Source organism: Lipophrys pholis (assembly GCF_963383615.2).
Source record: "Lipophrys pholis genome assembly, chromosome: 2".
NCBI classification, from domain to species: domain Eukaryota; kingdom Metazoa; phylum Chordata; class Actinopteri; order Blenniiformes; family Blenniidae; genus Lipophrys; species Lipophrys pholis.
The window spans coordinates 6,770,588-6,787,021 of record NC_137636.1 but is presented as its reverse complement, the minus strand read 5'-3'; the positions used below and the strand labels follow the sequence as shown (position 1 = coordinate 6,787,021).

Below are 16,434 nucleotides of genomic sequence, written 5' to 3'. Positions count from 1 at the left end.
AGTGCTTAGCGCTCTTGCCTCACAGCGAAAAGGTCCTTGTTCAAATACCGGCCAATGCCTTTCTGTGTGAAGTTTGCATGTTCTCCTTGTGTGACATTCCCTGGGTAATGCGGTTTCCTCCCACAGTCCAAAAACATGCATGAGAGGCTCAATGGTGACTCTGAAGGTTGTGAATGTGTGTGTGGTTGTCTGTCTCTCTGTGATGGACTGGTGACCTGTCCAGGGTGTGTCCTCCCCTCACCTGGGATTGGCTCCAGCACCATGCGATGCGGATCAAGATTGGGCAGTATACAAGATGGATGGAGGTTCAGTCTCATCTGTCCATGTGTCAATTCAGTGACACTCTGAATCCCAAATTGTTGGATGAAATAAGCCCCTTGCCGCCATCAATGTGTGCATTTGGGGGGTGAACTGGAGGGTGAAGGGAGAGCAAAGGGTCTTAACATAAATTTGACTTGTCCTTCAGTAAACAGTGTGTACCACCATCCCAAAATACCAAAACTTCATTACAGAATAAACAACTCTCTTATATTTTTTTTTGAACTTGTCATAACTCATTGTAATGGTCATCTCACGGTTCATCTTCAGTACCTCCAGGGCCCACTAGAGGGCGACAGCCCACACTTTGGGAACCATAGCTATATCTGTTTGCTCTGGAATAGACCGATGCCCTGCCCTGGGTGTAATCTGCCTTTTGTCCAGTCAACTGGGATTTCCTCCCGCTAGTCTGCTCTCTGGTGGTCAATAGTCCACACTTGCTGTCTTTGTTTATGTGAGGTTTACTCCAAAAGGTCAGAAGGTCAAATCACCTGGGTACACAACTGCACAAAAGGCAAAGAGAGAAATGACCTCATGGGACCCGAGTGTGGCTTTGCATGTGCTCATGTCGGAGCGCCAGCAGGTCTGACCTGATGTCAACCAGCCACACCTTGCCTGTAAGCCTGTGCTGAGGGCCTGAGAAGGGCACGTTGTAGCTATCTGATCAGGCTGGATGTCCTGAGACTCGCAGTGATGCAGCTGCTGACGTCCAGCCGGCTGGAGCGCGGCCCCTCACTGACTGGAAAAAACATGTAACGGCTGAGCGGTGCCAAGCTGGCCTCTGCGGCATCAAACGAAAGCTGGCTGATGATGGGGGGGGGGGTTCAGTTTCTGGAGGATGAAATTAGTATCAAGTTATTATCATGAGGTTGATGCGTCTGCAGATCCCTGCCTGGATTTAAAGATGAAGTCATGTCCTGCTTTTATTTTCAGCAACATGGGAACGTCGGTTCAACTGTGGACATGTTGCTTAAAGAAAAAATTGACACAGAATGATGTTCCTTGATTTTTTTAAGCTTATAAAGGGCTGTAATGGGCTGATCGCTTTCATTTGTTACACAAAGTGACTACACTTTGGGCTCAAACTGAAAAATCTAAAGGATAATATCATGGAACCATGTCACATCAAATTAATTTAGTTAAAAAAAAAAAACTAGTCAGTAACATGACAGCAAAACAACCTTTGAATATAATTTTGTTTGGGATGACTACAAATGTTTTCCTTGGTTTCAGTACAAAGACAAATGTGTATATTATGAATTAAAGTTTATGTTTAATTCAGTATATTCTTACAAAACTGACACAAGCCTAAATTTGCAGAGAAAAGTAAGTATCAACTCAATATTGGTGCAAAATATTTAGTATAGTATTTTTCTTTTTCGCAGGCATCGTGCAAACTTTTGTGTACCGCCCCTCAACGCGAGCTTTAATTGCTGCACTTGCTCACCGAGGTACTGATGAAAACTGCAATAAAATGATTTATAATAAAAAGAACGATGTTGGCCTGCCCAGTGATGTAGTGGTTTGCACTCCTGCGTCAGAGTGACAATGTCTCCAGGCTGAGTGTTGAGTTTTGGATTGTGTTCGGAAATCTTTCTTTGTGGAGATTGCACATTCTTTCTGTCCGTGCATCGGTTTTCCTGAGTACTCTAAATAACTAACTGACTATATATAGTTATGTTCAAAAATATCATGAAATGAAGCGGTCCCCGTGAGATTGTGAGAAATGCATTGTGGGATCAGAGTCAACAGTGACTCTGACAGTGTCACATTGACAAACTCAGAGCAGCTGCATGGGAACACACACACTTTCTCTTGTGTGTGTGTGTGTGTGTGTGTGTGTGTGTGTGTGTGTGTGTGTGTGTGTGTGTGTGTGTGTGTGTGTGTGTGTGTGTGTGTGTGTGTGTGTGTGTGAGTGAGTGCGTGTGTGGGCCTGCACTGGCTGAACCCCTGTTGTGGGTATGTGGATCTGTTTGCACTGTCATCAAATGGCGACATGCCTTTATGAAGCAGCAAAACTTTACATGTCATTTTTTGATTTTTCCCCATTGTGGAATAAATAAAGAAATATCTCATCTCGTCTCAGCTCGTCTCGTCTCGTCTTATCTGTGGGTAGATGTAATGAGCCTGTCAGAATGAAAAGTAGTGTGCGTGTGCATGCATGCACGTGCCTGTGTTCCTATACTAATGAGGACCTGCTTGCAAATCTGAACCCTTTAAAACTGAGACCTGCTGCTTTCCCATTGGGTGAAGGGTGAAGGCTCTGCCACAAAATATCACACTATAATGCACTAATGTGTCTTTTTTAATATAACTGAAACACAGGTGACATTTCCATCATCGTGCAGTTCTTCATTGGCTTAGTCATCGTGTTATATATCTGGACATATTTATGTTGTATCCACTGACATCCATTCACCTATTTATAATGTGATTAGTTACTGACCCATTTGGACTTATGTTTCTTCCAAGAGCTCCAGTGGTGGTCAACTACAACTCAAGGTGAGTGTTAAATAATGTTTTTTCCTCTCATCAGAGTTTTTCTTAAATGTTTTCAGAATTTTGTTTCAGAATTTAGTCAAAGTACAAATCTTTATCAACAACGTGTGCATTTTATTGCCTGGTCAAATCAAATAAGAACTGTGTACTTCAAGTCTGCATGCAAAGATATAGCCTTTCTTTGCCCCTGCTTATGCTTATAGCACATTTTGAAAACGTTGAATTCACTGTAAATAATCAACGACATTGAAGATGCAAGAAAAATACAAGAGAAATACCATATAGTTTTTGGACCATTTTATGTTATTTGTACAGTTTTATTGATACAGTGCTTTCAATCAAAGTGACTCACATATATGTTGGGAAAAAAATGTTTGTTTGTCGTCTAAGTTGAATTTATACACATATCTTTTTAATTCATTATTCTTGTCAGAGCAGATAATTGATTTATTCTAATTTAAATAAACACTTTTTCTCTAGTTATATGTACTACATGTATACTTATATTAGAGTTCAAAATGTGAAGTCTAGTGTGGAGTCATTATTTTCTCAAATAGAACTAAAAACAACTCTGGTCTTTTACAAGTGATGACAACACTTTTCCATTTGCAGAACAACTACTGTGTGACTTATTGAAACAGTTTCTCTATGCTCTATGTAAACGTTTGTGTTCGTACCGGGTAAAACGGCACGCTTGTGTGCAGCATGGTAACTCTGCACATCTCTCTGCCATACTGCTTTCTAGTTTACTAACTGTACACACACATAATGCTGAATAAGAGCACATACAGTACAGTAATGCAATACAGTGTCTCTTCTGCCAGGACTTAAATCAATGTCGAAGCGGATTCCTGCTAAGGTGTTGACCACGTAGCATCACGTGTAATGTTTCCACATTCCTGGGATTTTGACACGTGACACTTTCGCTCTCGCAGAGACGTGTTAAATTCTTGGTAATTATTTTAGATTATATCTTGATTTATACGTCTTTGTAGCAATTATTGAGCAGCGGGAGGCAAATTGCACAAACACAACAGGCCTCCTGTAAATGGTTAACGTCTGTCTTAAGCTTGGGGCCTTACTGTGTGGAGTTGATATTGAGTATATTTTGGTTTTCGCCAGATAATCTGATATCAAAATCATGCGTGTGCGTTTAGCAACTAACTCTAAATTTCCTTCGGTGTGAATATGAATATGTGTTTGTCTCCCTCTGTGTTTGCCCTGTCATGGACTGGTGTCATGCCCATGGTGCCCATAGAGAGCTGGGATCGAATCCAACAGCCTGCAATACTGAGCTTGATAATTCTGTTCAAAATAATCCACAAGGGCCAATTCAAAGTACATTGAGGAACATAATAACGTAGAACGACCAAAGATATACATAAAAACATGTAAACATACCAACATGTAATACAGTGTAAGCAAATCCCCCCCAAAAATGAGGATTTTTCAGTTATGACTAAGAAGGAACTAAATTCAGATTATCTTTATAGTGTCATGTTATTCTGATGACTCAGATTATTAGCATTGTCTGAAGCCGATGTTTCCTCTGATCTGATCTGTCTTATTCAGCAGAAACTGTTGTCCAGGTAGTTACTCTTTCACTTAACTCCTGTTCACTGGAGCAGTGGAAAGCTGCCTGCATGCTTGCAGTTCATCTCACTTGCTTTGTTGCTGCCTCCTTCTCGACATCATCGGTTCATTAATTCATTTCTGTTAAGAATCGCGAAACTCCAGATTACAGAGCATCTTCCTCCAACTAACTGATGTAACGCCGATGCACCTTGTTGAGTGACTCAGTTTTGTAAGACTCACTGGTGCGTTGCTGACAGCTCAGCCATATTATCTTCTCATTATGAATGCCGGCCAAGTTGAGAGAGTTCAAAGTAACACGAGTAACTCGTTCCTGTTTATTGGCAGTAGCAATGTGATTTCACAGCATTTAGAGTGGCCATTGACGAGTAAGTGTTATCAGTGACTAATGTTTTTTGTTATCCTGCATTTATAATGAAAAACTCCAGATTAATGCACAAAGTATAACACAAAGTACATCTACATTACAATTATTTCTGTATAGAATCAGGTAACAGTGAATACAGAAATTAAGGCTGAAAAGCCACAATATTATATTGTTGAAGTTGATCTTCATTTTCTTTTATCATAGGAAGTGATTTAATACAGCAGTGGATTACATGTCTTAATGATCATTTTCTGTCATATGACAAATAAAAAAAAATTTCCGTTTAAAGTCTGCACAATTCGTAATATTTTTTGTGAGTTTGGCAAAACTAGACAGTACACAAAGAAAATCACTTATCATTGCATCTGCATATATATCTATTGCATTATTTTCTGCAAAGAGAACCCAAAATAAAGCCTAAGTTTTTAAAATTTTTATTTTAACTCGCCGATGAATCCCTATCTGTGCTTCCTGCTTCATTTTCAGTTACTTGCTAAACACATCGGGGCTGTCAGCACTTTAATCACTGCTCCTTTTGTCACTGTGACTTTGAACTGGATGGCATCGTCACTCACATTTAGGAGGAGGAGGAGGAGGAGGAGGAGGGGTAAAAAAAAAACATCCTGACGTCAGAGCTGCTGATGACAAGGCCAGAGCTCGACTGTCAGGTGACGTCTGCGCGCACTGAGGACATTATTGCCCCTGTACAGGAAATGACCTGGTGGCTTTGTCACAGCAGGGGCAGATAGCGGGAGCAGGTTGAACTGATTTGACCTTTGACCTCTGAGAGGCGGGAAAAAAAGAGAAGATCTGATCTGTTCTCAAGACTGACACACACAAAGGGTTACAGATTGTACTACATCCTCAAACTAGAACATCTAAAATGTTTTTATGTGGGAATAAGAAGAAGACTGCCTGTCAGACATTTGACTCTTGTAAAAGTACCACAAGCACCAAGTGATACAACAAAAATCACAATATGTGTTATTTAAATTTATCTTATTCCTCATGATTGAACCATATTTAAGGCTTAGCAGTGATGTTGTACAAAAAAATGTTTTTAGATATTTCTGGCATTATCGCTCGTTTTCAAAACACAGCAACTAGCACTACTATCATTCTTTCTTATTTCTCATTTCTTTACTATGATTAATATGTCTTTTAACTTTGTCCTGAACAGATAAAAAATAACAATGACTATTGATACTAACAATACTGACGATAACATTATTTTTGTACATCTTTGTTTGACAGTCATGTGTTCAAGTCGTGGAGAGTTGGCATGTTATTCCTGTGCACGCATGGCTTTTCTATGGTTTCTTCTCAATGTTTAAAAACATGTGTTTGAGGCTAAGTAGTGAGTCTAGATTCCCTACAGGTGTGAATATGTGTACGTCTGTGGCATCTGGTGACCTGTACAGTGCATCCTGTCTTCGCTCACGTAACCTGGAATCTGCTCCATTCATCCATCCATCCATCTTCTCTCCTGCTTATTCTGTTCAGGGTCGTGGGGTGCTGGAGGTGATCCCAGCTCACTATGTGGCGAGGGCAGGGCACCCAATCAACCTCACATGCATGTTTTTTGACTGTGGGAAGGAGCCAGAGTAACCTGAGAAAACCCACGCACACACAGGGAGAACATGCAAGGCCTTAAGGCCTTACGTGAACCCACGACCTTCTTGCTGTGAGGCGAGAGCGCGAACCACTGCACCGCTGTGCGGCCTAAAAATGTACTGTTGTCTCTTGAATCAATACTGATGGACTAATGAATGGAGTATGTTAAAATGTTTTCCAGTCTTCACGTCAAATGCCAACAACATTATTGGTTTTACAGATAATTGGAGAAAAGCAATTTCAAAGACAGATTCTTTGTGATGACTTGTAATCACTGCATCATTGACATTTTAATGATGAAGCTGGAGGTAATCTCAGAGTGCGCTTCAGCTGCTGCTACAGGTCGACCAGCATTGGTCCCTTATGTTGTTATTATTAATGCACTTACAGCACTGAGAATGGGGAAGTCACCGACTTACTCTTACAGGATTTACAGTGCCTTTGAGGAGGGGCTGTGGTTACAAGAAGAGGGCTCTTGAGTAACCCGTATGAATGTGTCATTTATGAGTAAGGAGAAGTTGGGAGTTGGGTTTCTCAGCAGTTATTCAACATTTGCTGTTGTTCCAAAACACAGAGACACAGAGACACAGAGACACAGAGACCTGCACGTTTGCAAGACAGTAATTGTCCATAATTGTTTTTTTCATAGATTTTATAGTGTCATTGTATTTTCTCAGGACAAAGTTTACATGATTTCCCTTAGAAAGGCCGTATAACTTCTGTATCCATCACTCAACAACTCTCCCTTCTTATTTGTACATTCATCATTCATCCCACAGACATCCATCAATCTACTTATCCCATTCAATAATCAATTCATCCCAATCACCCATCCATCAACTAATAATACAAACTATGTCCATCCATCCATCCATCTACCCATCCATCCATCCAGATCCCAGCTGACTCGATGCTTAATAAGGCTGGAAACATCCTGGACGAGTCTCCAGTCAATCTCCGTGTTTGGCCACTGACCCACAACCAATGAGACGCATTCACACCTATACACTTTTTCTTAGTCATTGGTTTTTAGAGAACCTATGCATCCACTGGCAGAACATGCAAACTTCATGGAGAAAAATCCAGACCCAGAAATATACTTAAATACCATTGCGTCCAAGCGTCATCGAGGCATTGTGGAGCACAGGGTCTGAGGGCTGTTCAGGCTTGAACTGATCAAAGACAGATCTCAGTGGAGCGACCATGTTTAACTAATTTGCCTCCAAACAGGCTGATTACAGCCAAATACAGCATTTAGTCACGGACGTAAAGAGGTCAAGTACCTCAGTATGCGGCAGGAAGTAATAATTCACAGCCAGTCAGTGGCAGAAGCTGTACACCTGTCCAACACCACCTTCACTCCTCTGTCACTTCAATGCAGCTCAGCTTGGAGCCAACATGTCTTAGATGAATTCAGATCATATTTTAGAGTAGAGCTTTTTTTTGGAAAGCCTTAATGCAATTTGGTGTCCTTAGTAATTAAGAATACTTCGCCTTAAAAAAGGAAATGAGACAATTAAATCTGAAAAGTGGTAGATGTAAGCCTCAAGTTGTACATTGTACATATTTTTTTAAAATAGGCTCGGACAAAAATCAAGATGATATATTTAGAAGTTCAATTCTCAATTTTATTTCTGTAGCACCAACTGCAACATGTTCCTCTCACTGCACTTAACAATACAACAGAAACATCCAGTAGAACCACAATCAGGTGCAGAACATCGGCCTCGACGAGGTCGGGGTTCACAGAGGTAAAGAGATGAGAGCACATTAGGGAGAACAAACAAACAAACAAACAAACAAACAAACAAACAAACAAACAAACAAACAAACAAACAAACAAACAAACAAACAATCGAACAAACAAACAAACAAACAAACAAATAAACAGACAGACAGACAGACAGACTGACAGACAGACAGACAGACAGACAGACAGGCAGACAGACAGACAGACAGACAGACAGACAGACAGACAGACAGACAGACAGAGAGACAGAGGGATAGACAAACAAACAAACTACGTCCAGTGCTCAAATACACCATTATGGCCCCAGGAATGAGGGAAAGAACAAATTGACATTGACATTTCATTGTATTTTGCACTACAAGGAATTGTTCAAAATAGCATTTTGCACCAAAACAAATGGAAAATATTTTTGATTATTATCAGTAGATTATTTATTGATTATTATACTGTCATTTTACTGTTCTGGTTCATTCTTGATCAAATTGGTTTTTATTAGGCTCCTAAACTTAAGAGAGTTCGACAACCCCGGAGTAAAGAAATTCAGTGCATTGGATATGGTCGCCATACAATCCGAACCTCAAACAGCAGAATTAAGAAAACAGTCTTGGGTGACAAGGCCAGCCACAACAAAAAGCTTGAGGATAAAAAACGTGAAACCTTATATTAAAAGTAACTTAAATGCTGTTACTGTCAATAACTGGCAACCTGTTCAATCAAGAGTTTATGTTTCAATAACAATATGTGAAGAATAATCGTTGTGCCTCCTCTCCATTAAACTAATGTGAGAGAGAGCAAACCTGTGAAAGTCAAGAAGTGTGAAGCACATAATGAGCCTGACAACAGCCAGTTTGCTTTGACTGTTAACAGGGGTCATAAAACTCAGGAGGGGGTACAGTGGTGTGTTTAGGTACTTGGTGAGGTGATTCCCTCTAAGCTCCCGGGATCCATCTGGAATCCACATCCAGGTCCAGCACAGTCCTGATCTGAGTGTCCCGACGTGTCCCGTCAGACTGAGGCTTCATGGTTCCCTCGTTTCAGCTTTGATGATGACGTTGTCGATAGGTGAAGGCGCTGAAGATTTACAGTTTGTTTGTTGTCTGAGAGAAAAACAACAGCAGTGATTGATCCAGACAGACTTTAACAGGCTTCATCATGGGAAGTTACCACAGGAAATAATCCATTCATCAGATGACGCACGCACGCACGCACGCACGCACGCACGCACGCACGCACGCATGCACACACACACACACAGATACATTATTAATGAATCAAAAAAATGGAGTTGAAACTATTGCCATAGTCATTAGTCTTTGAGGAAGAAAAACATTTTGGGAAATTGTCACAAAACTGAACTCAGCAATTAAGAGGATGAAGACTAAAGAGTAGAATAAAAGTTGATTTTCTGTTTTTGCTAAACTCATGAACAACAATATATGCTTGAGTTATATTCTCGCAAAGCAAAAGACTTTCTTGTTTCTGAAGGAACCAACCAGTTGATGTGTCAATCTGCAGCAAAACACCCTGAAAACTGGAAGTTTTCCCCTCCAAATATACTTTTTGTGGAGTGCACACAGTATGACCATATCAACCCATTTAAGTATTGGAATGATTGTATGGCTGATGGGAAGTTGCACAGGAGTGTTTTCTCACTCCCTGAACATGAAGGAAGTGGGGAGGAGTGGTGAAGTCGTCATTTACAAAAGGCGAAAAGATTTCTCCATTAACCAGCAGGAACTGATCACAGCTCTCTGACTATCACAAGGTCTGAGTTGACTCAGTGAAACTCCCAATACAAAAACTGCAGGACAAAGATAGTTTATGTTTTTGTTTGTTTTGTCATCCATTTATCTCAACACGTCTATTAATCATATACTTTGTAACTCATCAAAACGAGTCCAGAACCCATATAAACTAGTTTGTAACTTGTTCATGTCAAATCATGTAAACCTGATGAATATTATTATTATTATTATTATTATTATTATTATTATTATTATTATTATTATTATTATTATTATTACACTTTATTGTTTATAACTAACTAACTAACTAACTAACTAACTAACTAACTAACTAACTAACTAACTAACTAACTAACTAACTTTAAGTTAAGCATTGTGGGTTTCTCAGTACTTTCTCAAATTCTTATCAAATCCTGGAAATATTTCCAGTTCATACAGAAACCCCAACGTCTTACGTAAGCACTTCTTGGGAAAGTGATTCCATTGTGACAGCATTTGATTGTGCTGCCACCAGATTATTTCAAGTTTCCCAAAGTATGCAGCGGGTGCGAAAGCCAGCGGCAGGATCTTCCAAAATACCACCGGTCACCTCACCCAGAAGGGCAGTCGTCTTCAATTTCACGAGCTGCTAAATTTATACGCAGCGCTTTCCCATTAAGCTGCGAGGAGCCTGTGACATGAGCCGCGCTGTTCCACATCGCCATTCCCCTCAAAACCTGAGAAATCTATGAGTTACATGACTATTAACCCCCCCCCCCCCCAAAAAAAAAAAAACAACAACGTTTTCCTTAAACAGGATAAACAAACAAGGAATGTGTCACTTTAAGGTAAAAATATAGATCCTCAACATATTCGGTGGCCTGTGGTAGCCAACAGAAAGTGTGAAAGCAGTGTAGATAAAGGTCTTCAGTCAAACACAAGCTCACAAATTTCTTATATGTTATATGTGAACTGCCGTTAGATTTTGTGCAAACGTGAATGTAACACATTACTAATATAAGATTAATTGGCTCAGTTACGTTCACTGACGCTGCAGTGAAGTTATAATTGTAGAAATAATTGTAAAGCTGTTTTCTCCCTGAAAAAAACTGTTTGTCATCGTATTCATCTACAGCTGTTGCCTTTGATAATAAGCGGCTCTGTTCCTGAAATGGATGGAAAACTGAAGTACAGAGAGGAAGCTCACAGTGTTAGAATCCATGAACTTGTCACTATGAGGTGAGAGCACTAACCGCTGCATCACCGTAAAATGAATTAATACCGGCTACTTGCAAGGCACCAATGGTAACAAAAATATAAATCTATCGATCTTCTATACACACCTTTTAATCCTGTCCAGTGTCATGGGAGGCTGGAGACAATCTCATTACCGGGCAAACACAGAGAGACAGAAAATTACATAGTCATAATCAAAACTTTGGGCAATTAACAGTCACCAATTAACGTCAAATGTCCAAAAGGTCCGTCGAAATCCCATCGAGTATCCATAGAAAACCCACATACGCGCAGGGAGAACATGCAAACCCCACATAGTCTGGCCAAAGCATTACTATTCATACTAATACATTCAAACGTCCAGGCATTGGGGAGCACACATGTAAAATCCATAAGAATCCTTATTTTACAAATAATAAATAAACCTAAATAAGTAGTGTGAATTCACACTGGTCATCTGGACAAATCGTATTCACACACACACACACACACACACACACACACACACACACACACACACACACACACACACACACACACACACACACACACACACACACACACACACACACACACACACACAGAAGGGGGAGGAGCTTGAGGACTGTGTGAGTTTATGACCTCGGCAGAACAACAAACTGAAGCACTGGACATTAAACTGCTTTAGTAATCTGAATTAACTGTGGACAAACATGACGTAAACAACTGAGCAGCTTCAGAACTTCTTTTCTGTAGAAACATGAATTTGTGGAAGGAAACTGGCAGATGTTTGTAAAAAATGGTTCGTTTTGCTGCTGTCTCTGTTTCAAATATCTGAAATCAAATGAGTAAAAACTCACATGTTGAAGCATGGAATGAAATTGTCAACAGAAATTCACATTGTGTTCATGGGTTTTAAACAGTAAATTTTGTGTATTTTCTGCAGAATAAATAAATCAATAAAACAAATAAATAATTCAAAGATGGTAGAAGTCTTCTTTCTCAGCTTCATTCTCTTGTTTTGTGATGATCTTGCATAAATATAATTCAGATTTATTTTTTATTTGTTATATCTTATGTATCGTCAAATTTAGCTTTTTTTCAATGGCATAATATTTTTGTCTTTCTAATTTTTTCTTAATCTTATTTTTGGAATTGTCATATTGTTTATTCAAAGCACACTGAGGTGGTCAAAAGTGCGTTCTTGTTATTATTGTATGTAAACAGAAAATGGTTGTCTCAAGCATGAGTACTGAAGAGTTTTAAATAAAAGTCAATGTTTTAAATAAAAGTATTAAATACATTTTCATTGCAATATATTCAACCTTGAAGGTATAAAAAAAGCCTTTTAAATCATTTAAAAGCTTGATAAAAAATAAGTATTGTTATTGGTGCATGTAAGTTTTCTTAAATGACACGTGGCAGGATGCCTCTGGTGGAAAATGCGGATGACAGCAGACTGATTTGTGAGATTGACTTCATTACCCTCCTATCGCTTCCTTTTTGTGACCAGTGTTACTCACACACTTAAACACACACCCCAACAGACCATTGGCCACTTAAAACCCCACCCAGTCTCCTCACTCGTGCCTTTATAAAGACACACCAAGTCAAGGGAGCTGAAGTTACACAGACTGGCCCATTAACCACACAGCTCCACTTTAGACAGTTTAAATTAAATCTGTCATGTCAGCTCACTTCAGTGAGACACTTTTTAGAGGTACTTTTCTGTTTTCTCTTTAGGTCAAGTCCTGGACTTTTTAATTTTTAATTTTTTTTCATATTTCCTACATCTTCTGTATTCAGAGGGACTTTTGAGGAGAAGTTCTCCTGCAGAAGCAGATGGATCTCTCAGACTTTCCCTTCCCTCTTTCCTCTGCTGATGACCTCTACGACCCCTGCTTCAGCACCGGCGACCTCAACTTTTTCGATGACTTGGACACGCGGCTCGTGCACTCAAGCCTGCTGAAGTCCGAGGAGCATCTCCACCAGCACGCGGCCACCACCTCGGAGGAAGAGGAGGACCAGCATGTGCGGGCCCCGGGGGGGCTCCACCAGGCCGGACACTGCTTGTTGTGGGCCTGCAAGGCCTGCAAGAGGAAGACGACGCACGCGGACCGCAGGAAAGCGGCCACCATGCGCGAGCGCCGGCGGCTCAGCAAAGTCAACGACGCGTTCGAGACGCTGAAGCGGTGCACCGCCTCCAACCCCAACCAGCGGCTGCCCAAGGTGGAGATCCTGCGTAACGCCATCAGCTACATTGAGTCCCTGCAGGCGCTGCTGAGGGTTGGCCGGGATGACGGCTTCTACCCGCCGCTGGACGCGCACTACAGCGCGGACTCGGATGCCTCGAGCCCCCGCTCCAGCTGCTCCGACAGCGCAGTCAGTTCACTTTCTCTGTCTCTATTAACTCCGACCCATGATGCACTTACAATTTCTGATGATGCGATTTACAAGTTCTGCACGGTAGCAAGAGATATGAATTAACTACATAAAGTGCATGTCTGGTTTATACAAATTTCATTAATTTAATTTAATACAAATCATCATTTACAATGAAGAAATGTGTCTATTATACACACAGATTGTGATAAACGCTGTTGTCAAATCAGCATTTATGTTTAATTCTCATTTGATTTGTCTTTCCAGATGGATTTTATCTCTCCTGGTTCAACCACAAGTGAAAACAGTGATGGATCATACTGTGGTCAGTCAGCAGAAGGTGAGCCTCTTTTATTATGTTGTGTTTAGATTCACCCTGGACACATTTTGTCACATGGTCATCAGCAAATATGAAATTTTTTGGTGGTTTCTTTATCTTCTTCACAATGAATCATCGTCACATAATTATTAGAAAGAGCCAAACAAACAGGCCGTCCACTTCATTAAGAACGATCTGATAAGAGCTTTGATTTGGATTCTGGTGCTTATATGATAAAGACTGATTTGTATCAGATGCAACAAGATCGAATGAAATACTACTTTTTTAATTAACAGTTATACCTTAACTTTTGTCTTTACTAGAGCAAACCTTTAAATGGGCTATTGGTTAAACATGCAATAATGTTGAGTGTTTGTGACGTGACTTGTGACAGATAGACAGAAACATATATGATGTTGTTGTCTTGATCACACACATCTGCAGTTTCCACCAGCGACATTTCATAAGCAGCAGAGTTGTCATTTCCCCTTGACTCTGGCCTGCTGCCACCAGCTCTGACTTGAAGCTTAAATGATGAAGTGAAATATGAGCACAAAAAATATGGCCTCCATCTTATTGGTCAGAAATGTTGACATGCATGCACAGTTCAGTTGGCCCGTCCATCCATCCATCCATCCATCCATCCATCCATCCATCCATCCATCCATCCATCCATCCATCCATGCCCTTCTTCCTTACTCCAAATAATACGTGAGGTAATATTTATTTAATATAATTTTCCACAGATTTGATTAAGATAGTCGTATTCGGGGCCACATAAATAAAAGAAAAAAGTATTACTGGAACAGTCGATCAATATTAGAGAAAAAATAAGCAAGCCACAAGGGCTTCCAAAATATTAAAAAAGAATGACAAAAAAGTTATACTTCTATTGACTCGTTTTCCATTTTAACAATAAATACAAAACATGACGCAAACAGTCAGAATATCAAAACATTTTTCGAACAAACAAACAAAGAAAAAAAAATAACAGTAAACTTCTTTGAGGCATTTTTCTCAAAGGAAGTTAAAACGTTTCTCTTGTCAGGACCACATGAAGAAAGTCCAAAATGTAAAGACGAAACTGAAAGAATGTTTGATCAGTATGAACTAATGAATGAGCAGGTTGCATCAGCTCATTTGTGATAAATAGGAAAAGCAACATAAACCTTCACAAAGTGTTTCAAATGAAGTTGAAATGTTGAATCTAAAACCAAAATGTGATTATAATAAAATTGTACTTCTTGTATTTCATGACATGACCATTCATGACCGTCTGTTTATTGCAAAAATGTGTCCAAACAAAAACAATATATTCAGCAGAAACGAACCGTCTTGTTTCTCCTCCTCAGATTGCCGTAAAACGTCGCTCATTTCCAGTTTGGACTGTCTGTCCAGCATCGTTGAGCGTATCAGCACAGAGCCAGCGGCGCCCCCTGCAGGAGACAGTGTGGTCCCCCAGGGCCCTGAATGTCTTCACAGCGGCCCTGCCGTCTCCAGTTCACCTGCCGAACCAAACAGTGTCTCAGAGCCTCTCTGAGCCCAACGCAGCGGAGGACTCTTATTCTCCAAACTTATTCACCTCCATTTATCAGGAGGCCTGATGACAAGAACACTAAGATTCCTGTTTTCTACAGAGACTTACAGAAATAAGGACTTGTAGTTTCAATGTTTTATAGAATTTCTCTTATTTCTTGTGGTTGTAGACTTCTTTTTTTTTTTTTCTTGAAGTTTTGTATCCAGTTTTTTTTTTTTTTTTTTTCCCCTGGATGAATTTAAGGCTGCTGTGTTTGTTGAATCCCTGCAGAGTTTTAGAAAGAGGACCTTTACCATTTTTATTTCTGCTGATGAAAACTGAGGACCATTTGGTACATCTCTATCCAATTAGGAGCTGACAACTCATATGATACCTTACAACACATTCAAAGGGATGCTGAGTCGAGTCTTTAAAATGTTTCTACATTATTTATGAGTTAATGACTATTAATAAACACATATTTATATTATGACAGACGTCCTTACTTATTAATATTTCTTTAATCTTGCAAACTGTTTGGGGGTTTTGGGAAGGATTGTTGGGATAATACCAGTTTTCACTTAACAGAGCAGAGCGTTTTGTAAACCAGTCCAATTTTATTCATAAGACTATTTTAGAATAACAGAGTTATTCACCAAAATGCTTTTCATCTAGTCCCGGTCCACACTGGTAACACACATACATCCAATATTAATGAATTTTAACTCTAGAGTTCTGGAATTAACTCCTTGGGACAATGGTTTAGACGAGTCCTAAACAGTTTGAGACGAGTTATGAACTGGTTTAAACTCGTTGGGAATTGGTTTAGACAAATTATTTATCTGTTTTGAGTTTTCAGTTAAAACGGCTTTAGATAATTATGAACTGGTTTACACTCGTGATAAACTGGTTTAAATGAGTCTCAGACTTGTTTGTATCAGTTATTACTGGTTTAGATCATTTAAAACTGGTTTAGATGAATTAGATTGACTTTAGATGACTTACAGGCTGTAAAGGTGCTCCACAGAAAATATTATACCTTCCTGTGCAGTTTGCATTTTCACTCTTTGCAAGCATATGGTTTCTGTGGATTCTCCAATTTGTGTATGTGTGTGTGTGTGTGTGTGTGTGTGTGTG

The 16,434-nt window shown here is 39.8% G+C and overlaps 1 protein-coding gene across 2 annotated transcripts; it reads left to right on the top strand.

The window, feature by feature from the left end:
- The first annotated feature begins 2,796 nt into the window (after positions 1 to 2,796).
- Positions 2,797 to 16,372, top strand: LOC308128530 (myoblast determination protein 1 homolog). 2 transcript variants are annotated; one of them, XM_080493535.1, is made up of 4 exons: positions 2,797 to 2,820; positions 12,887 to 13,462; positions 13,730 to 13,802; positions 15,134 to 16,372. In XM_080493535.1, exons 2-4 carry the CDS (start codon positions 12,923 to 12,925, stop codon positions 15,319 to 15,321), a joined length of 801 nt encoding a protein of 266 aa, XP_080349661.1. In that variant the 5' UTR covers positions 2,797 to 2,820; positions 12,887 to 12,922; the 3' UTR covers positions 15,322 to 16,372. The 2 variants fall into 2 exon arrangements, with proteins under 2 accessions (XP_080349661.1, XP_080349660.1); XM_080493534.1 differs by lacking the exon at positions 2,797 to 2,820 and having other exon boundaries at positions 12,669 to 13,462; positions 15,134 to 16,359.
- The last annotated feature ends 62 nt before the right edge of the window (positions 16,373 to 16,434 follow it).

Bases quoted from the DNA above. Each gene is read 5' to 3' on its own strand.
- LOC308128530 (XM_080493535.1), top strand. From the start codon at position 12,923: ATGGATCTCTCAGACTTTCCCTTCCCTCTTTCCTCTGCTGATGACCTC. The intron at 13,463-13,729 runs GTCAGTTCACTT...TTGTCTTTCCAG, and splicing joins CCAGCTGCTCCGACAGCGCA to ATGGATTTTATCTCTCCTGG. The intron at 13,803-15,133 runs GTGAGCCTCTTT...TCTCCTCCTCAG, and splicing joins CTGTGGTCAGTCAGCAGAAG to ATTGCCGTAAAACGTCGCTC.